The following is a 14,895-nucleotide window of genomic DNA, read 5'->3' as shown; positions in this document are numbered from 1 at the left end:
AGGACCTCTGGAAGAGCAGTCAGTGCTCTGAACCACTTAGCCATCTCCCCAGCCCCAAGTATCCATTTTTGAATGAGGATTTTACCCCGTTTTCTCTCTGTCCTTTTGCCTGCATGAGTGAGGAGGCTGATGGATATGTGTGAGCAGGCTTCTGTGTGCACATGTGTTCAATGATCCTGGCTACAGACCTATGAGTGGAAATGTTGAGTCACTTGGCAAGTCTGTGTTTAAGGTTTTGGAGGACCTGTCAAATCACTTCTCAAAATGGTTGGACCATTTTACATCCCCTCCAGCACTGAAGGAAGATTACAATTTCTTCCCAGCCTCACTGACATGTCTCTCCATTTTTATTTACCCATTTTTGTAGTTCAGAAACTGATTTCTTCATGGCTTTGAAGGTTCTTTTTTAATTATAATTATGCATGGGTGTCTGTGTGTGCACACAAGTGCAGTGCCTACAGAGGCCAGAAGAGGGCATCATGATCCATGAAACTGGAGTTCCAGGAAGTTTTGAGCCATGGGAAAGTCCTCTCAACAGTCTTAACTCCTGAGCACTTCTCTAGCCCCTTCTGGTTTAGAGGACTGATGGGGCTCAACTCATCTCTTGTGCTCACTGCACATTCATGGTAAATCGAAGTATTCTGTTTTATTATTTTTTCTTTATGCGTGTTTTACCTGCATGTTTGTTGGTACACCATGTGTGCAGTGCCCTAAGAGGCTAGAAGAGGGCACTGGATCCCCTGGAACTGGACCTACAGATGGTTGTGAGGAGCCATGTGGGTGCTGGGAAGGAACTCAGGTTCTCTGGAAGAGCAGTCAGTATTCTTAACCACAGAACCATCTCTCCAGCCTTGAGTTATTGCACATTTTTCATCTAAGGATTTCATACTTTTACTTCTTGGTTTGTTGACGTGATCTTTCCGTGCCATTAGGTATGGCGATCAGCTTTGTAGCTTTGCACATCCTTAGAAAGTTTCCAGCAGTGAAGTTTGGAAAACAGACTTTCGTTCCCCCACTGAATTGTCCTAAGAGCTTTATTGGGGCTGTTGGTTTTTTAATATGGAACTGGTACACATGACTGTATGGGGGATAGAGTCAGAGAAAGGAAGAAACAGAGACAAAGGAGGACTTGAAGAACACATGCGATGGCTGAGGCGGAGTCCTCAGATGGGAGAAGGGACTGAGTCTCATTCCCAGGGAAGGAGACTCTGTTCTTAGAGAGCAAGGTGGGGGTCAGGGTGCAGATGAAGATGTGACATTCACTTCTGATCACTTCCCTTTCCTCCCTGAGCAAGAAGCAGAACGGAGAGAAGGCAGAAGTCAGGAGGAGAGCCAGAGTTGAGAAGAGGGTGGTTAAAGAGTGGATACTAGTCAGGCATCGTGGTGCACGCCTTCAATCCCTCTAGGCTGAGGCAGGGGTTTTCTGAGTTTGAAGCCAGCCTGGTCTACAGAGCAAGTTCCAGGACAGACAGGGGCACACACACACACACACACACACACAGTGAGAGAGAAAGACAGAGACAGAGACAGAGAGAGAGCGGCGAGAGAGCCTGTGTCAAAACAAACAATACCCAATACAACAACAGCAACCAACAATGTGTTGCTAGTGGGAGGCAGAGGTAGGCAGATTTCTGAGTTCAAGGATAGCCTGATCTACAGAGTGAGTTCCAGGACAGTCTGGGCTACAAAAAGAAACCCTGTCTCAAAAAAAACAAAACAAAACAAAACAAAAACAAAAACCAAGAATGTGTTGCTAGAAGCCAGCCTCTGCTCGACCACAGTGTCTGCAGCAACCCTCTTTTCCCTGGTCCACAGGCCCAGACGGGTCTGTGAGTCCCTGGCTGACAGACTCTCACCTAAGAAGTGAATTTCTATTAAACAACACATCCTGCTCTCCAGCTCTTCCTTCTGTACCTACTGTCAGAAACTGCAGAGCTCCTGTGTAGAGTCTCTTACTTAGGAAGCCTGTCCTCTGAGAGCTATTTCCCCCCTCTCTGCCACAGGGGCTCTGATCTCTTCAGAGACCCACACCATGCTGTCTGTGCCTCTGGTGCTGAGGTCTGAATGCCACGCCCGGCTCAGGTTCAATTCTTAGCACCCAAATGGCAGCTCAAACCATCGGTAACTCCATCCCCAGGTGATCTGACACCCTCTTCTGGAGGGCACCTGCAATTACGTAAATAGACATAAAAAAATAAAAAGTAAAATAAAACTTTAAATATATACATTTATGTTATATTATAATATTACATTTGTTACAGGACCTCATCATACATCCCTGGCTGGTCTGGAACTTGCTAATGTAGACCAGACTAGCCTCAAACTCAGAGATCATTGCCATCACTCCCAACAAAACTAAATCTAATTTTTTTAAAATAAAAATTAAGGAGGCTGGAGAGATGGCTCAGCAGGTTTTTTTTTTGTTTTGATTTGTTTTTTGTTTTTTATTTTTTGTTTTTTGTTTTTTGTTTTATGTTTTTTGCAAAGGACCTAAATTCAATTTCTAGCACCACATGGCAATTCATAACTGTGCATAACTCTAGTTCCAGAATGCACAAGGATCAGACATACATGTGAGCAAAATACTAATACACATGAAAAATAAAAAACTCTTAAAACTTAATAAAAAAATTTAAAATCTAAAACTAATAAAGTGAATGGCTTTCACATCAACAATAGAAAAACACCCTTTTCCCCCTTCATCTGCTGAGACTGGGATAGCCAGCCAGGGCAGAACTCAGCCTTTTGAGCCACCATTATCATAACGACCTTAGAAGCCCTTTCTGTCTAATGAAGCTATTTATCTCCTCCCAACAAACTGTAGACACCAGACAGACCCAGAAAGAGATGAATCCTGGTATTTATTTCTTAATTACCATGTGTTGATTGCTCAGAAAGGAGAAACATCCAGTTTTGTATGGGGGGGGGGGAAGGCTGCAGGAGATCAAGCCGATGTTCTACTCATTACATATAAAACCTCAGGAAGTGCTCAAGCCCTCTGCACCCTCGCTCATAAATCAAACCCCACTGTGGCGGCATTCTGGGCTTCATTTTATTTATGTGAGTACACTGTAGCTGTCTCCAGACACACCAGAAGAGGGCATCAGATCCCTTTATCGATGGCCAAGAGTCACCATGTGGTTGCTTGGAAATGAATTAGGGACCTTTGGAAAATCAGACAGTACTCTCCAACCCCAAGGACCCATGTTAGACTATAGAACCTGCATAGTGGTTCTCAACTGGCTGTAAATCCAGTTCCAGGGAATCCTATGCCCTCTTCTGGCCTATGCGGGCATTAGGCACACCTGTAGTGTACAGACATACATGTAAGCCTAACTAACACCCATACACACAAGAAAATACATACATTTTAAAAGACATATGAAGTAGGTGGTGCATGCTGCAGTGGCATAGGGATTATACTTTACTGGATTTCTCTAAGTTCTCAGCAGGAAAAATCAGAAACAAATAAAAGGAAGGGAACAGTTTCTCAGACTTGTTCTAAAATATAGAGCTAAAGGTGGGTGTGGTGGCACATGCCTGTGATCTTAGAATTTAGGTGACTGAAGCAGAAGGATTATAGTTTGAGACAAGCCTCTAACTACACCATGAAGCCCTATCTCAAAAACAACTCCAACCTAAATAAAATCAAGCCAGTTAAGCCAAGGCCAATCCAGCAGAGCTAAGCGCAGACCATGGTGGACAGTGTCTGGTTCTGAGCGAATTCAGGCAGCTTCTTTTTACAGTTCGCATCCTCTGGGTCCCTTTAAGGTTTGTGCCAGGTCTGACAAAGAGGATTCTATTACAACTCTTGACTTTTCTATAGGCTTGGGTATAAGGAACAGCAGAATTTGACACACTGTTCAAAACGGGGCACACACCTCTACTCACTGCTGTCGGGAGGCTGAGGCAGGAGGACTGTTGTGTTCCACAGCCTAGACTATACAACCATATGGTGAGACCCTGATTCAAAAGGACAAAGCAAAACAAAAAGAAGTATCCCCTGGCTTGAAACACTGAGCCAAAAATCTTAATTGTGTTATTATCGCCACGAATCTGTCGACCAGTGTCCTCACCTCTAGACTAAAGATGGGTGACTTCGGAGCTATAGCCATCTGGGATGTCTCCTGGAAGGTTCTCCTCGATCATCCTTTGTCTCTGTGACCTGCCAGGGCCCTTTCCCCCACAGGGTTCTGGGCGTGAGAGATGCTACAGGGGCCTGAGCTGTCAGGAGCGACTACTGGTTGATTATCGCTGGAGCCTGCGTGGAGCGCGCAGGGGCTGGTGTAGTTTTCAGACCTCCTAGGGCCAGAAAGGAGCCCACTCCACTCGCAGGGCAAAGGGAGCCACTCGGAAAGAGAGCAAAGAGTAGCAGAACAATCCAGAGAGGCCGAGGGAGCCGTCCCCGACCCCTGGCCCAAGGACTCTAGGGCTGGCCTAGAACTATGTTAAATCTGGAAACTCAACCAATACTGTGAACGTTAACCCTGAGCAGTCTTGTTGAATAGGACTGGGCTGGATTCAGAGGTGAGAATCCTGAAGGAGTTGTGGGTCTACAGGACAGGAATGACAATAATCCTGGGTATGCTGATGGTGCATGGAATGTGAGAGCAAACGTGCAGACAGGAGGAGATGTGATAACTGTCTATGGAAGACTGAGCTAACCTTCAGCACAGTGTTAGCCCAACACGGGGTTGTCCTCAGTCTCCACGTCTTGGCTCTGACAGCACTTCCAGAGCAGAGATCTCTCAAGATCGAAGCGGTGGCAGTCCCCACGCACACATGAAGCTTGACTTGGGCCTGGCTGAGGGTCCTGCGTGTGTCATGGAGTGGACATGTGTCCCTCCGCCAGGCACTCAGAGGCAGTGCTCACAGCTGGTGTTTAGCGAGTGCACGAGGTGATGGGTTTGCCCAGCTGCTTTTCTGATGCTTTGATAAAACATCATCCACCATCAAGGCAGCTTAAAACACAGGGTTTAATTGGGCTTACATTCCAGAGGGTAGACATTATGATGGCAGAGTGGGAGGCAAGATGGTGGGTGACTACTGTAGCATCAGCTACGGGCTCATGTCTTTTTTTAAAAATTACTTATCTTTTTTATTAACTTTAAGTGTGTTTGTGCACACAAGTGCAGTTGTCAGTGGAGGTCAGAGACATCCGAGCCCCTTGAAGCTGGAGTTAAAGGTGGTGGTGAACTGAAGTGGGGGCTGGGAAGTGAATTCAGGTCGTCTGGAGAAGAAGGACGGACTCCTAACCACTGATCCTTCCCCAGCCTCAAAGGGCTGATATTTTGGTCCACAAACAGGAAGCAGGGAGCACACTGAGTATGTCACCAGTCTTCTGAAAACTCCAAGCCCACCCCAGACACCTCCATCAACAAGGTCACTTCTCAAAACTTTTCTACCAACTGGGGACCAGAGAGTCAAACATGTGAGCCTATGTGGGCTAATCTCATTCAACTGCCAGGCTCAAGTGTTATCGTCCTGAAAAGAAAGACATGGAGTGCCAGCCCCTGTGTAGGTAACCGTCTCAGTTAGGGTTTCTTTGCTATGAAGAGATACCATGACCACAGAAACTCTTTTGTGTGTGTGTGTGTGTGTGTGTGTGTGTGTGTGTGTGGTTTTTTGGTTTTCTGAGATAGGGTTTTTCTTTGAAGCCTTGGCTGTCCTGGAATTCACTCTGTAGACCAGGCTGACCTTGAACTCAGAAACCTCCCTCTGACCACAGGGACTCTTCTAAAGGACAATATTAATTGGATCTGGCTTAGAAGTTCAGAGGTTCAGTCTATTATCGGTATTACAGGAAGCATGGACACATCCAGACAGGCACTGGAGGAGCTGAGAGTTTTACTTCTTGTTCCCACGGCAGCTGGAAGACTGTTTCCTCCACTATAAGACTTGAGGGAGTCTTAACTTACCAGAGAGACCCCTGAGTGGACCACGAGGAGACAGGAAGAGATGCAGAAAGCAAGAGGATTTTTATTTATTATCCAGCATGCACGCGGAGACAGAATGGCCCACACTCCAGGCTGCGCAGGTCTTTTATACAGTTCACAGGGCAGCGGCCATTAGGCACAAATGTAATGGCAGAACACTGTTACCTTTAAACTATTTGGTTGGTAGGGGATGAGGTAGGTGGCCAAGGGACTCTGGGTCTTTCCTAGCCGCAGTGACCACCCTGTAGTCTGGGGAATGTAATTTAGCCTCTCCTTTCTGTGAGGGGCCAGTGTTCTATGACCTTTTCAAAGTTTCTGAGTTAACCCTTTCAACACACACACACACACACACACACACACACACACACTGCCACACCAACTCCAGTAGGATCTGTGTGACAAGTTCCACAGACTGAGGGGGTTGACCTAAACAGGTGGAAAAGGGGGGTAGTGTGTGTGTGGGTAGTGTGGGGGGGGTGTGGGGGGGGAAGGGAGGAAGTCCTCCTGGAACCGGCTATGGAACTCTTGCCCGGAACAAAATATCAAGCCATAGTTCTCATGGTAATCTATCTGATCTGTGTTATCTTTTTTTATTCCTTTTCTTACTTACCAGATGTTCCTGATGGCCTAGGCTAAGGTCTTGAGCTAGAATAATTGGCACAGGACCATCCTTTGAGATGGGAGCACTAGCTAGAGGTGAGACTGGGCTTTGAGTAGGGTGGTCAGGCTGGGAGTGGGGTGCGGGCAGGTTGGGGGCAGTGGGTCCTCTGGACACAAAGTCCCCTCCAGATTCTTCCCATTACCCCAGAGCCATCGCTTCCAAACCAGGGTTTTGGTGTCAGTCAACCAGGATAGTGCAAGGAAAGGATGCCTCACACCACCTTTAAGATCTTTTCCTAGACCCTGTGAGAACCCTGTCAGAAACAGCAGGCCAGCCCCAAACGACCAAGGATGGGGGCGTACAGCCCGACTGAAACTTTCTATTCTGCCCAGGATTGCCTGGGGGAGAACAGATAAGGTAACAGCCTAAACTGACAACCACCCTGCCAAGGGTGAGGCCAGAAAGGAAAATGACTCCACAAAAAAGACAACGCCAGGAAATATCACAATTACCACAAGGTGGGCATGCCAGGGCCAAATGGCAGCCCCCATTCAAGTCGACCAATAATTTTAAATGTTGCTCAGGGTAACCAATCACAGTCGTCCAACTCAGGCGACCTCTGAACTCCCTGCCAAAATGCTCATTAAAAAGGGTATGCTTTGTGAGCTCAGGGTCTCTTCTTGCCTGCGTGCTGGGGACACCAACTTGCATTGGAACAATAAACCTCTTGCACATTGCAGAGATTCCGGTCTCTGTGGCCTTATTGAGTGGTAGTCCTCCTATGGATTCTCTTACTCCTGAGAAAGGTGAGCACCAAGATCCTTGGGGACCCAGAGCTCTGCAACCTGGAGGCCAGCAGAGTCAGAAGTATGGAATCTGGGTGGCAGTGGCCTGTGAACGCCTGTCTGGAGTAGTCGGAGCACAGCTGGTCTCAGTGCCTGGGCGGGCGGTCCCAGACTCCAGCTTGGTTCGCGCAGGAAAGCTGAGGTCTGCAGAGCCGGTCTGTGACCCTACTGTGTCAGGCACACTGCTGGAGCTGTTCTTCTCAATGCAAAGGAACTGAGACAGGGCCTAAGCTGCCTAAGCTGCAGAGGTTGGAGTGGTGAACAGCTCCCTGCGCTTCCAGCCTCAAACAGTGTGCTCAGGAGTGCGCATGCGCAGTGCCATGGCTCCCACAGCAGAAGCCCAGAGCCTAGCAGACTGCAGTACTTTACCCAGAGCAGGAGGGAATCTGGTCTCTAGTTCAGGGATGGCCAGGAAGGGATTTCAGGGGCTCAAAAGGCCACATTAGTTGGAGTTGTGGCTGAGAAGGCTTATTCTATGACTAAGTAGATGAGGTGTGTCATGGCCCAGTGCAGAGGGCATGGTGCTGCTGAGTGCTGGGGTCTGTAATTCCAGAGAGGGGAGCAGGTTAGTGAATTTTGGCCAAAGACCTGTTTTCCACTCAGTTTCTGTTTCATTTCTCCCTCAGCGATGCCCTCCCCCTCTCCAAGCCCCCCACCCCGCCCCTGACACACTTCCTCCCTGTACACTGGGCATTTGAATCCCAGCTTTGTCTAAGATTGCTGTAAAGAACATGCAGCCCCTGTTTCTCTGAGCCCTCCTCCTCTGTCCCTCACAACTTGATTGGACTCAGGTCAGGCTGCTGTGCAAAGGTTTGAGTTTTCACCTCCCCTGTGTGTGTCCAGAGCCCTGCTGTCATCTTCCCACCAGTCTGGGTGACTGTAAGACATCAAGGCTCCCAGGTAGCATTTGTCTTCCCTGTGGCTGGCAGGTGGACTTCGCTGACCAGGGCCTGTTTCGAGGACGGCATTATTGAAATAGCTGTGCTCCTGTGGGAAGGTCCTGTCTTCTGTGCCCCATCTCCTCCGCACTCTCAGACAGAGGCGGCCCTGGCAAGAGGAGAGATGGGACATGTTAGCTTTAGATCTCTTGAGCCTGAAGAATGCAGGAAGTGAAAGGCTTTCACACAGACTCAGGGTCCCAAACCTTTCTTTCACAACCAAAGCCTGTTGCTGCCATAACTTCTGGAACTATTCTTCAGGAAGCCTAAGCCAGCCTTGCCTTGCAGTGGAGACTGCAGAAGCCCAGCTGGAGGGGAACCTTTCTCGCCCCTCTCTCCTGCCCCCTGGCACCTGCTAAGGAGCCTGGCTTGTCTTCTGGCAAAGGCTTTGTCTGGACTTGGTAGAGACTGAGAATGGTGTGTGCACAGTGGTCCCTTTCCTTCTCCATGGGTTTTGACTTAAAGTTATTCAGAGCAAGTCTGGAGGTAGATCATCCTCTGAGTAGGCAATGGAGGGTAAAATGGGTAAGTCCAGCTCCTCTTGCTCCAGCCCCTCCCCTTTTGTCCACAATTTTACATTCTGTAGTTTTGGCTAAACACAGCCTAATAGTAAGCGAAAAAAAATCAGAAATAAAAAAACTCACGAGTTTTAAATACTACGCAAGTTTTAAATCATGGGCTATTCTATATATTTAGAAATTTAACACTGAGTAATGTGATAAGATTATGTATCCTTGCATTATTTAATAATGGCCCCAATGCTTAGGATTTACAATGCCAAGAAACCAGAGCACACGGTCTGGAAGGACTGATTCACCGTGGCTCAGGCATCTGCTGTAGCTTCCGACTGCATTCCTCATGCATGAGGGGCTGCTGTGTGCATCTCTGTCCCAACTCCTTCACATGCATTGTCTCACTAGGAAACCAGCGTTGTGAGAGCGCAGATCCTTACTCTGTGATTTGGAGCGGTACCTGTGTGCTGAACCAGAACCAGAGTGGCACAAGCCTTGCGCATCTGAGAATGTGTGGTGTCCTGCAATCCTCTGAGACCTGGACTGAACCTGACAAACCTGACTGTGCACCACAGCTTAATTAGGAAGTGGTTAGCTACTTTACAGATTGGGGTGGAGTATTAGTCTTGTGAAAGGAAGGTATTCATCTAAAGTTTATCACCATGGATAAGTCAGAGATGATGGTGCAAACCTATAGTACTGGGGATTAGGAGCCTGATTCAGAAGACCATGAGTTCTAGGTTAGCTTGAGTTACATGGTTAGTAAAGAAGTCTCTCGAGGGGGTGGGGTGAGAAAGTGGGACATTTCCAGGGCTAGAGCACAACATACAATGTCCAGAAGTTCTTAAATTAGCCTTTGTGACAGTGTGGTGGCTCTGTGGGGCTCAGAACTTCCAGAGTCTCAGGGACAATTTTACATTAGAGATCGTTTCTGTATAGTTCTTGGATATCAAGAGAAAACAACCGAAGCCCAGTAGAATGCTATGCTGTTGACAATAGCCTAGGACTCCCCCAGGAAATCCCCTCAGCTGCCTAATATCTCAGCCTCCTGGAATTAGGATGTGTCTTTTAGGATTCTCACCTCTGCTGCCTTTTCTCACCAGCCTTATGAGGTGACCTGTCAGCCTGGCCTCTCCTTACCCACCAGTCCCTCTGTGGGGCACAGTGCACCTCACCTGTAGCTGTGCCTCTACTGTCACTTCCCAGCCAGCAAGGCAGTGCGTCCTGATCCCAGCAAACTGCTCTTAGGCTCAGTGCTCCTCAGGGCTCTCTGTGGTTTCCTGTATCTTGAAAGCCCCTGGCAAGCTCTTGTTTTGAGATGGGGGTCTCTTGTTCTTTAGAGCAGCCTGGATTTGACTGTGTAGCCCAGGCTGGCCTCAGATTCATCTGACCTTTCTTCTACTACTTCTCAAGTGCCAAAGTTGTGGCTATGAGCCACCATTCCCAGCGCCAAGCCTCTGGATGTCTTTGCTTTATTTTGTTCTGTGATTGTTTCTTCTTGGTAATTCATACTGTTCCTGGGTTTATTATTACTTAAGTGTATAATCATTATTCTTTTGATTTTGGTAGAAAGTCTAGCTGTCTAATCCAGGCTGGCCATGGCTTCATAATCCTCCTGCTTTAGCTTACCAAGTACTGAGTCCTGCTTTGTGGTACCAAACCTAGCTCCTGTCTCTGCCTGTAATGTCCCAACATCGTCTGCAGTGCCACCGGCTCTGTCTCAGCAGTCAATCACTCTGCATCTGTCTTGCTTGTCCTCTACAAGGGGCCAGCTTCTATGTGCTCTCCTCTCTCCCTCCCTCCCCCCTCCTTTCTTTTTTCTTTTTTTTTCTTTTTAGCATGGTTCATGACCAACATATGGTCCCCCATATAGAATTGTATTTCCATCTCTGTTTTCACTCCATCTGAAAGCTAAGGATCTGACTCTTGGCTCCAGGTTACTTGTCCAGCAGACAAGTGACAGTATGGCCTCAGAGTTTTGTCCTTTCCCCACTTTCTGGTTTGGCTCATAAACCTTGCCACATCAAGACACCATCTGGTTTTGCCTTTCCTGTTCTCGACAGCCTTTACACATTGACGGTTGTGTGAGCCACTTGAAGGGGTCTTGGTGTGAGAGGTCAGACTTAGCTTGCTGGGGCTGGTGAAGCCTGTGGCTGAGGCTGCTTCCTCATTTGTCAGAAGTCTGAAGTTATTCAGAGGGCAGAAAAGACTTTTGATCCACTCTGGTGCTTCTGGAGCCTGTTAGCTCATGCCCAGCCTTGGCTTCAGAGAAGCACAGACAGCTGTGTGTCCGTGTGGCACACACAAGGACAAGCAATTCTTCCAGAAGATGGGAGCTCTTTCTAAAATGCTAGCTCCCTTTCAGGGATAATTATCCCAGCACCCAAAAGCCTGAGGGAAAATGATTATGAGACTAGTCTTGTCTGAAATAAGTAGTAAGACTTTCTCTCAACAAACAAAATCAAACACAAAAACAGGGACTAGAGAGATGCCTCAGAGGGTAAGAGAACTGGCTGTCCTCCAGAGGACCTGGGTTCATTTCCCAGCACCCACATGGTATCTCACAACTCCAGTCTGTAACTACAGTTCAGGGGATCACTGCCTTCTGAGGGCACAGACATATATGGAACAGAACATGAGCAGACACCTTTTTTTAAGTACACAAAATGAGCAAATCCAGACACTCATCTGTCTTTTTAAATCACCTCCTAGGGTCTGCTGAGATGTCCGTCAAGGAGGACAACATCATGAAGCTTCTGTGCCTCATTTGCAAGAAGAAAAATATGCAGGCATCCATCAAGTACTCTGCTTTGGGTGCTGTGGTTGTGGGGGCCGTTGCCTTCGTCAGTGGCTTACTTGGTGGCCCACGAGGATTAGCTTTTGGTGAGTGAGAGTGATCTTGTAGGTTGAGCCAGTCTTGGGGCTATGATAAAAGGTCAAGGTTCAGGCCTGTCATCTCTGCCTTTGGTAGGCAGGAACATGGGAAGTTCAAGGATAGCCTGGGCTACATAGTATATTTCATGCCTCCAGCATGCTTGGGTTTTGGGAACCACATGGGTGAATGACCTGATAAGTAAGAATGGCCTGCGCAGGGAGTTCACAGGCCCCGTCTGTCTGTACAGTTCATCCTGTCAGAACCACAGTGTCTGAGTTTCTGTGTAATGCAGGATTCTCTTGGCCTTGGTGTTTGTATCTCTCAGAGCCTGAAGGCACATTTTCTCCAATGCCAGGAGCTCTCTTCCCTGCGGGTGCTGGGAATCAAACGTTATCCCACAGCAAGATCAGCTAGTGCCCTGCTCTTGACCACTGAGCCAACTCTCTAGCCCCCACCTACTTTTTTGAGCTATGATCTCAGTGTATATGAGGCTGGTGTGAAACTATGTATCCCAGATCGTGCCTCAAATCTGAGTTCCTCATGCCTCAGCCTCCAGAGAGCTGGAATTACAATCATGGTGTCCTCAGTATTAAAACAAGCAAAGAGGAGGGCATCTCCCAGGAGTCCTCAAAGAAGCAGTGCCCATGTGCAGTGCCACCTGTTCCTGGACCATCAAGGAGTAGCTTTCCCTTGGGGCCGGAAGCTGTGCTCCCAGATCCCTAAGGCCCCACTACACAGGACCACAGCAGCTGCTGCCTCTGAAGCACGATGTATTTCCTGAGTGAGGTCCTATTTTCTGGCTTCCATCTATGACAGATGGGAAGCTAACTTGCCTCCCTGGTGTCCATGCTAAGGCTGTTCCTTTCCTCCAGGGGGTGCTAAGGAGCTGGCCTTGCTCCCCTCCTGTAGCTCCTCCCTGGCCCACTCCCTCAAGGCTCTGGTTCCATCTTGTCCTCTGTTCCCAAAGAACCTCTGGACCATCGTGTTGATTTGTGGTCGGTGTTCATTGTTAGACACTGCTGTTGCTGTTACTGCCAGCACCAATGCTCACCCTCCTGTTTGCCTGCACTCTCCTCCCCAAGACACTCTAGGGGGAGGGAGACAGGGCCACAGCAGGCTGGTTGTGTGACTACCTCACAGCAGGGATGCTGGAGAGAGTGAGGAGGGGCGTCCACTGTGGTGGGGAAAAAAGTGTGTAGGAACACATTTCTCCTTGTTCTGTAGGGAAGGGGGAGCCAGCATCTGTCCAGCCTAGGACTCCCCTTCTGCTCTCTGTTTGCACTTACTTGAATGAAATGAAATGAAGTGAAATGAAATAAAATAAAATTTAAAGCAAAGCCTTTTCTGGAAGAAAAAAAAAGCCATTTCATTTTGGAATAATAATAGCTAGATGCAGAAGTTGAAAAGATTGTACAGGACACCCCCTTCCCCCCCCTGTGTCCCTCACCCAGTTTTAGTGGAGATGTGTTTCCTGGGAGGCTGAGGGGACCAAGCAGCCAGCACTCATGCCATGCTGTGAGATCTCTGTTTGACTATGCAGTGCACAGTAGCCTTGCTTTTCTTCCAGGTGCCACTTTATTTTATTTATTTATTTATTTTTTATTTTTTTTTTTTTATTTGAGACAGGGTCTCACTATGTAGCCCTCACAGTCCTGGACTTGACTCTGTATTGTAGGCTGGCTTTGAACTCATAGAGATACCTTTGCATCTGCCTCCCACAGACTGGGATAAAAGGTGTGAACCAATGTGCTCAGCAAACACTGCTTGTTTGTTTGTTTGTTTGTTTGTTTGTTTGAGACAGGGTTTTCTGTGTAGCCCTGCCTGTCCTGGAACTTGCTCTGCAGTCCAGGCTAGTCTCAAACTCAGAGACTGCCTGCCTCTGCTTCCAAGTGTCTCCCGATGCCAAGATAAAAGGTGTGGAAAACCACCACCCTGCAATGAAACTTTGCTATTTTATTCTATTTATATGAGTATTCTGTAGCTGTCTTCAGACACACAGAAGAGGGCATCGGATCCCATTACAGATGGTTGTGATCCACCATGTGGTTGCTGGGAGTTGAACTCAGGACCTCTGGAAGAACAGTCAGTGCTCTTAACCACGGGCCCATCTCCCCAGCCCCAGGGTTTTCCACTCTTAAGATTTTGGTTTCTCACCCCATATTCTGTCCCTTGGAAACGACTCACTAAGTCTATCCCAGCTGCATCTGTGACTGTGATTGCTGATATGTACAAGTCATGGGAGGCTTTAAAGATACAGATCTACTTAACTTGCCCAGTGGCAGCTGTTGTCTGCCACACATAGAAAGCCTGTATCGAAAAACAAACAGGACTGTAGAGATGGCTCAGCTGTTAGGAGCACTGACTGCTCTTCAGAAGGTCCCAAGTTCAAATCCCAGCAACCACATGGTGGCTCAGGACCATTCATAATGAGATCTGACTCACTTTCTGGAGTCTGAAGACAGCTACAGTGTACTTACATATAGTAAATAAATCTATCTATCTATCTATCTATCTATATATATATATATATATATATAAACAAAACAAAATAAAAAGAAGGCGGGAAGTGGTGGCACATGCTTGTAATTCCAGTACTTGGAAGGTAGAGGCAGATGGATTTCTGAGTTAGAAGCCAGCCTTGTCTACATAGTGAGTTCCAGAACAGCCAAGGCTACACACAGAAACCCTGTCTCAAGAAAAACCCAAAAAATTAAAAAAAAATAAAAAAAAAATAAAAACAATGTTTCAAGGAGGCAGGAATTCTGTGAGGGCGAATGAAGAGGGGGTTTGGAGTATAAATCAGGAAAGGCAGACAGACAGACAGATGGACAGACAGAGTCCTGGCTGGCTGACACCTGAGAGCCACTCTCCCTCCCTTACCCTACAACACCAAGCACCTGGAAAACAATGAAAGCAGAAATCTAAAAATAATGTTTTCTGACTGGGCGAGGTGGCTGGCACACACTTGCTATATTCAGCTGAGAGCTGAGGCAGGGGGATCGTGTGTTCTAGACTGCCCTGGCTCCATAATCCAAACAACAAAAGTCAGAGAGAGTAAAGCAAAGCCCCCTTTGGATAGAGAACTAGTAAATATGTTAGGTTTGTTTGGAGGAATGGAATGGCAGAATCTCCAAGAGAAGAACCTGACTTGCCCCAGGGTCATTTCCCTCTTGATTTCTCTGGGAATT

At 47.6% G+C, this 14,895-nt stretch overlaps 1 protein-coding gene across 1 annotated transcript in view; it reads left to right on the top strand.

Annotated features, from left to right (window-relative positions):
- The first annotated feature begins 7,172 nt into the window (after positions 1-7,172).
- The window catches only part of LOC127670723 (protein C19orf12 homolog), a 51,713-nt gene continuing 43,990 nt past the window's right edge, over positions 7,173-14,895 (top strand). The window contains exons 1-2 of the mRNA XM_052165213.1: positions 7,173-7,343; positions 11,545-11,715. Coding sequence (XP_052021173.1) covers positions 7,319-7,343; positions 11,545-11,715 — 196 coding nt within the window. The 5' untranslated portion in view covers positions 7,173-7,318. The remainder of the gene's footprint in view (positions 7,344-11,544; positions 11,716-14,895) is intronic.

This window comes from Apodemus sylvaticus, chromosome 1 (genome assembly GCF_947179515.1).
Source record: "Apodemus sylvaticus chromosome 1, mApoSyl1.1, whole genome shotgun sequence".
In the NCBI taxonomy this organism is placed as follows: Eukaryota; Metazoa; Chordata; class Mammalia; order Rodentia; family Muridae; genus Apodemus; species Apodemus sylvaticus.
Note: the sequence above shows the minus strand (reverse complement) of the source record. Positions and strands in the feature narration are given on the sequence as shown.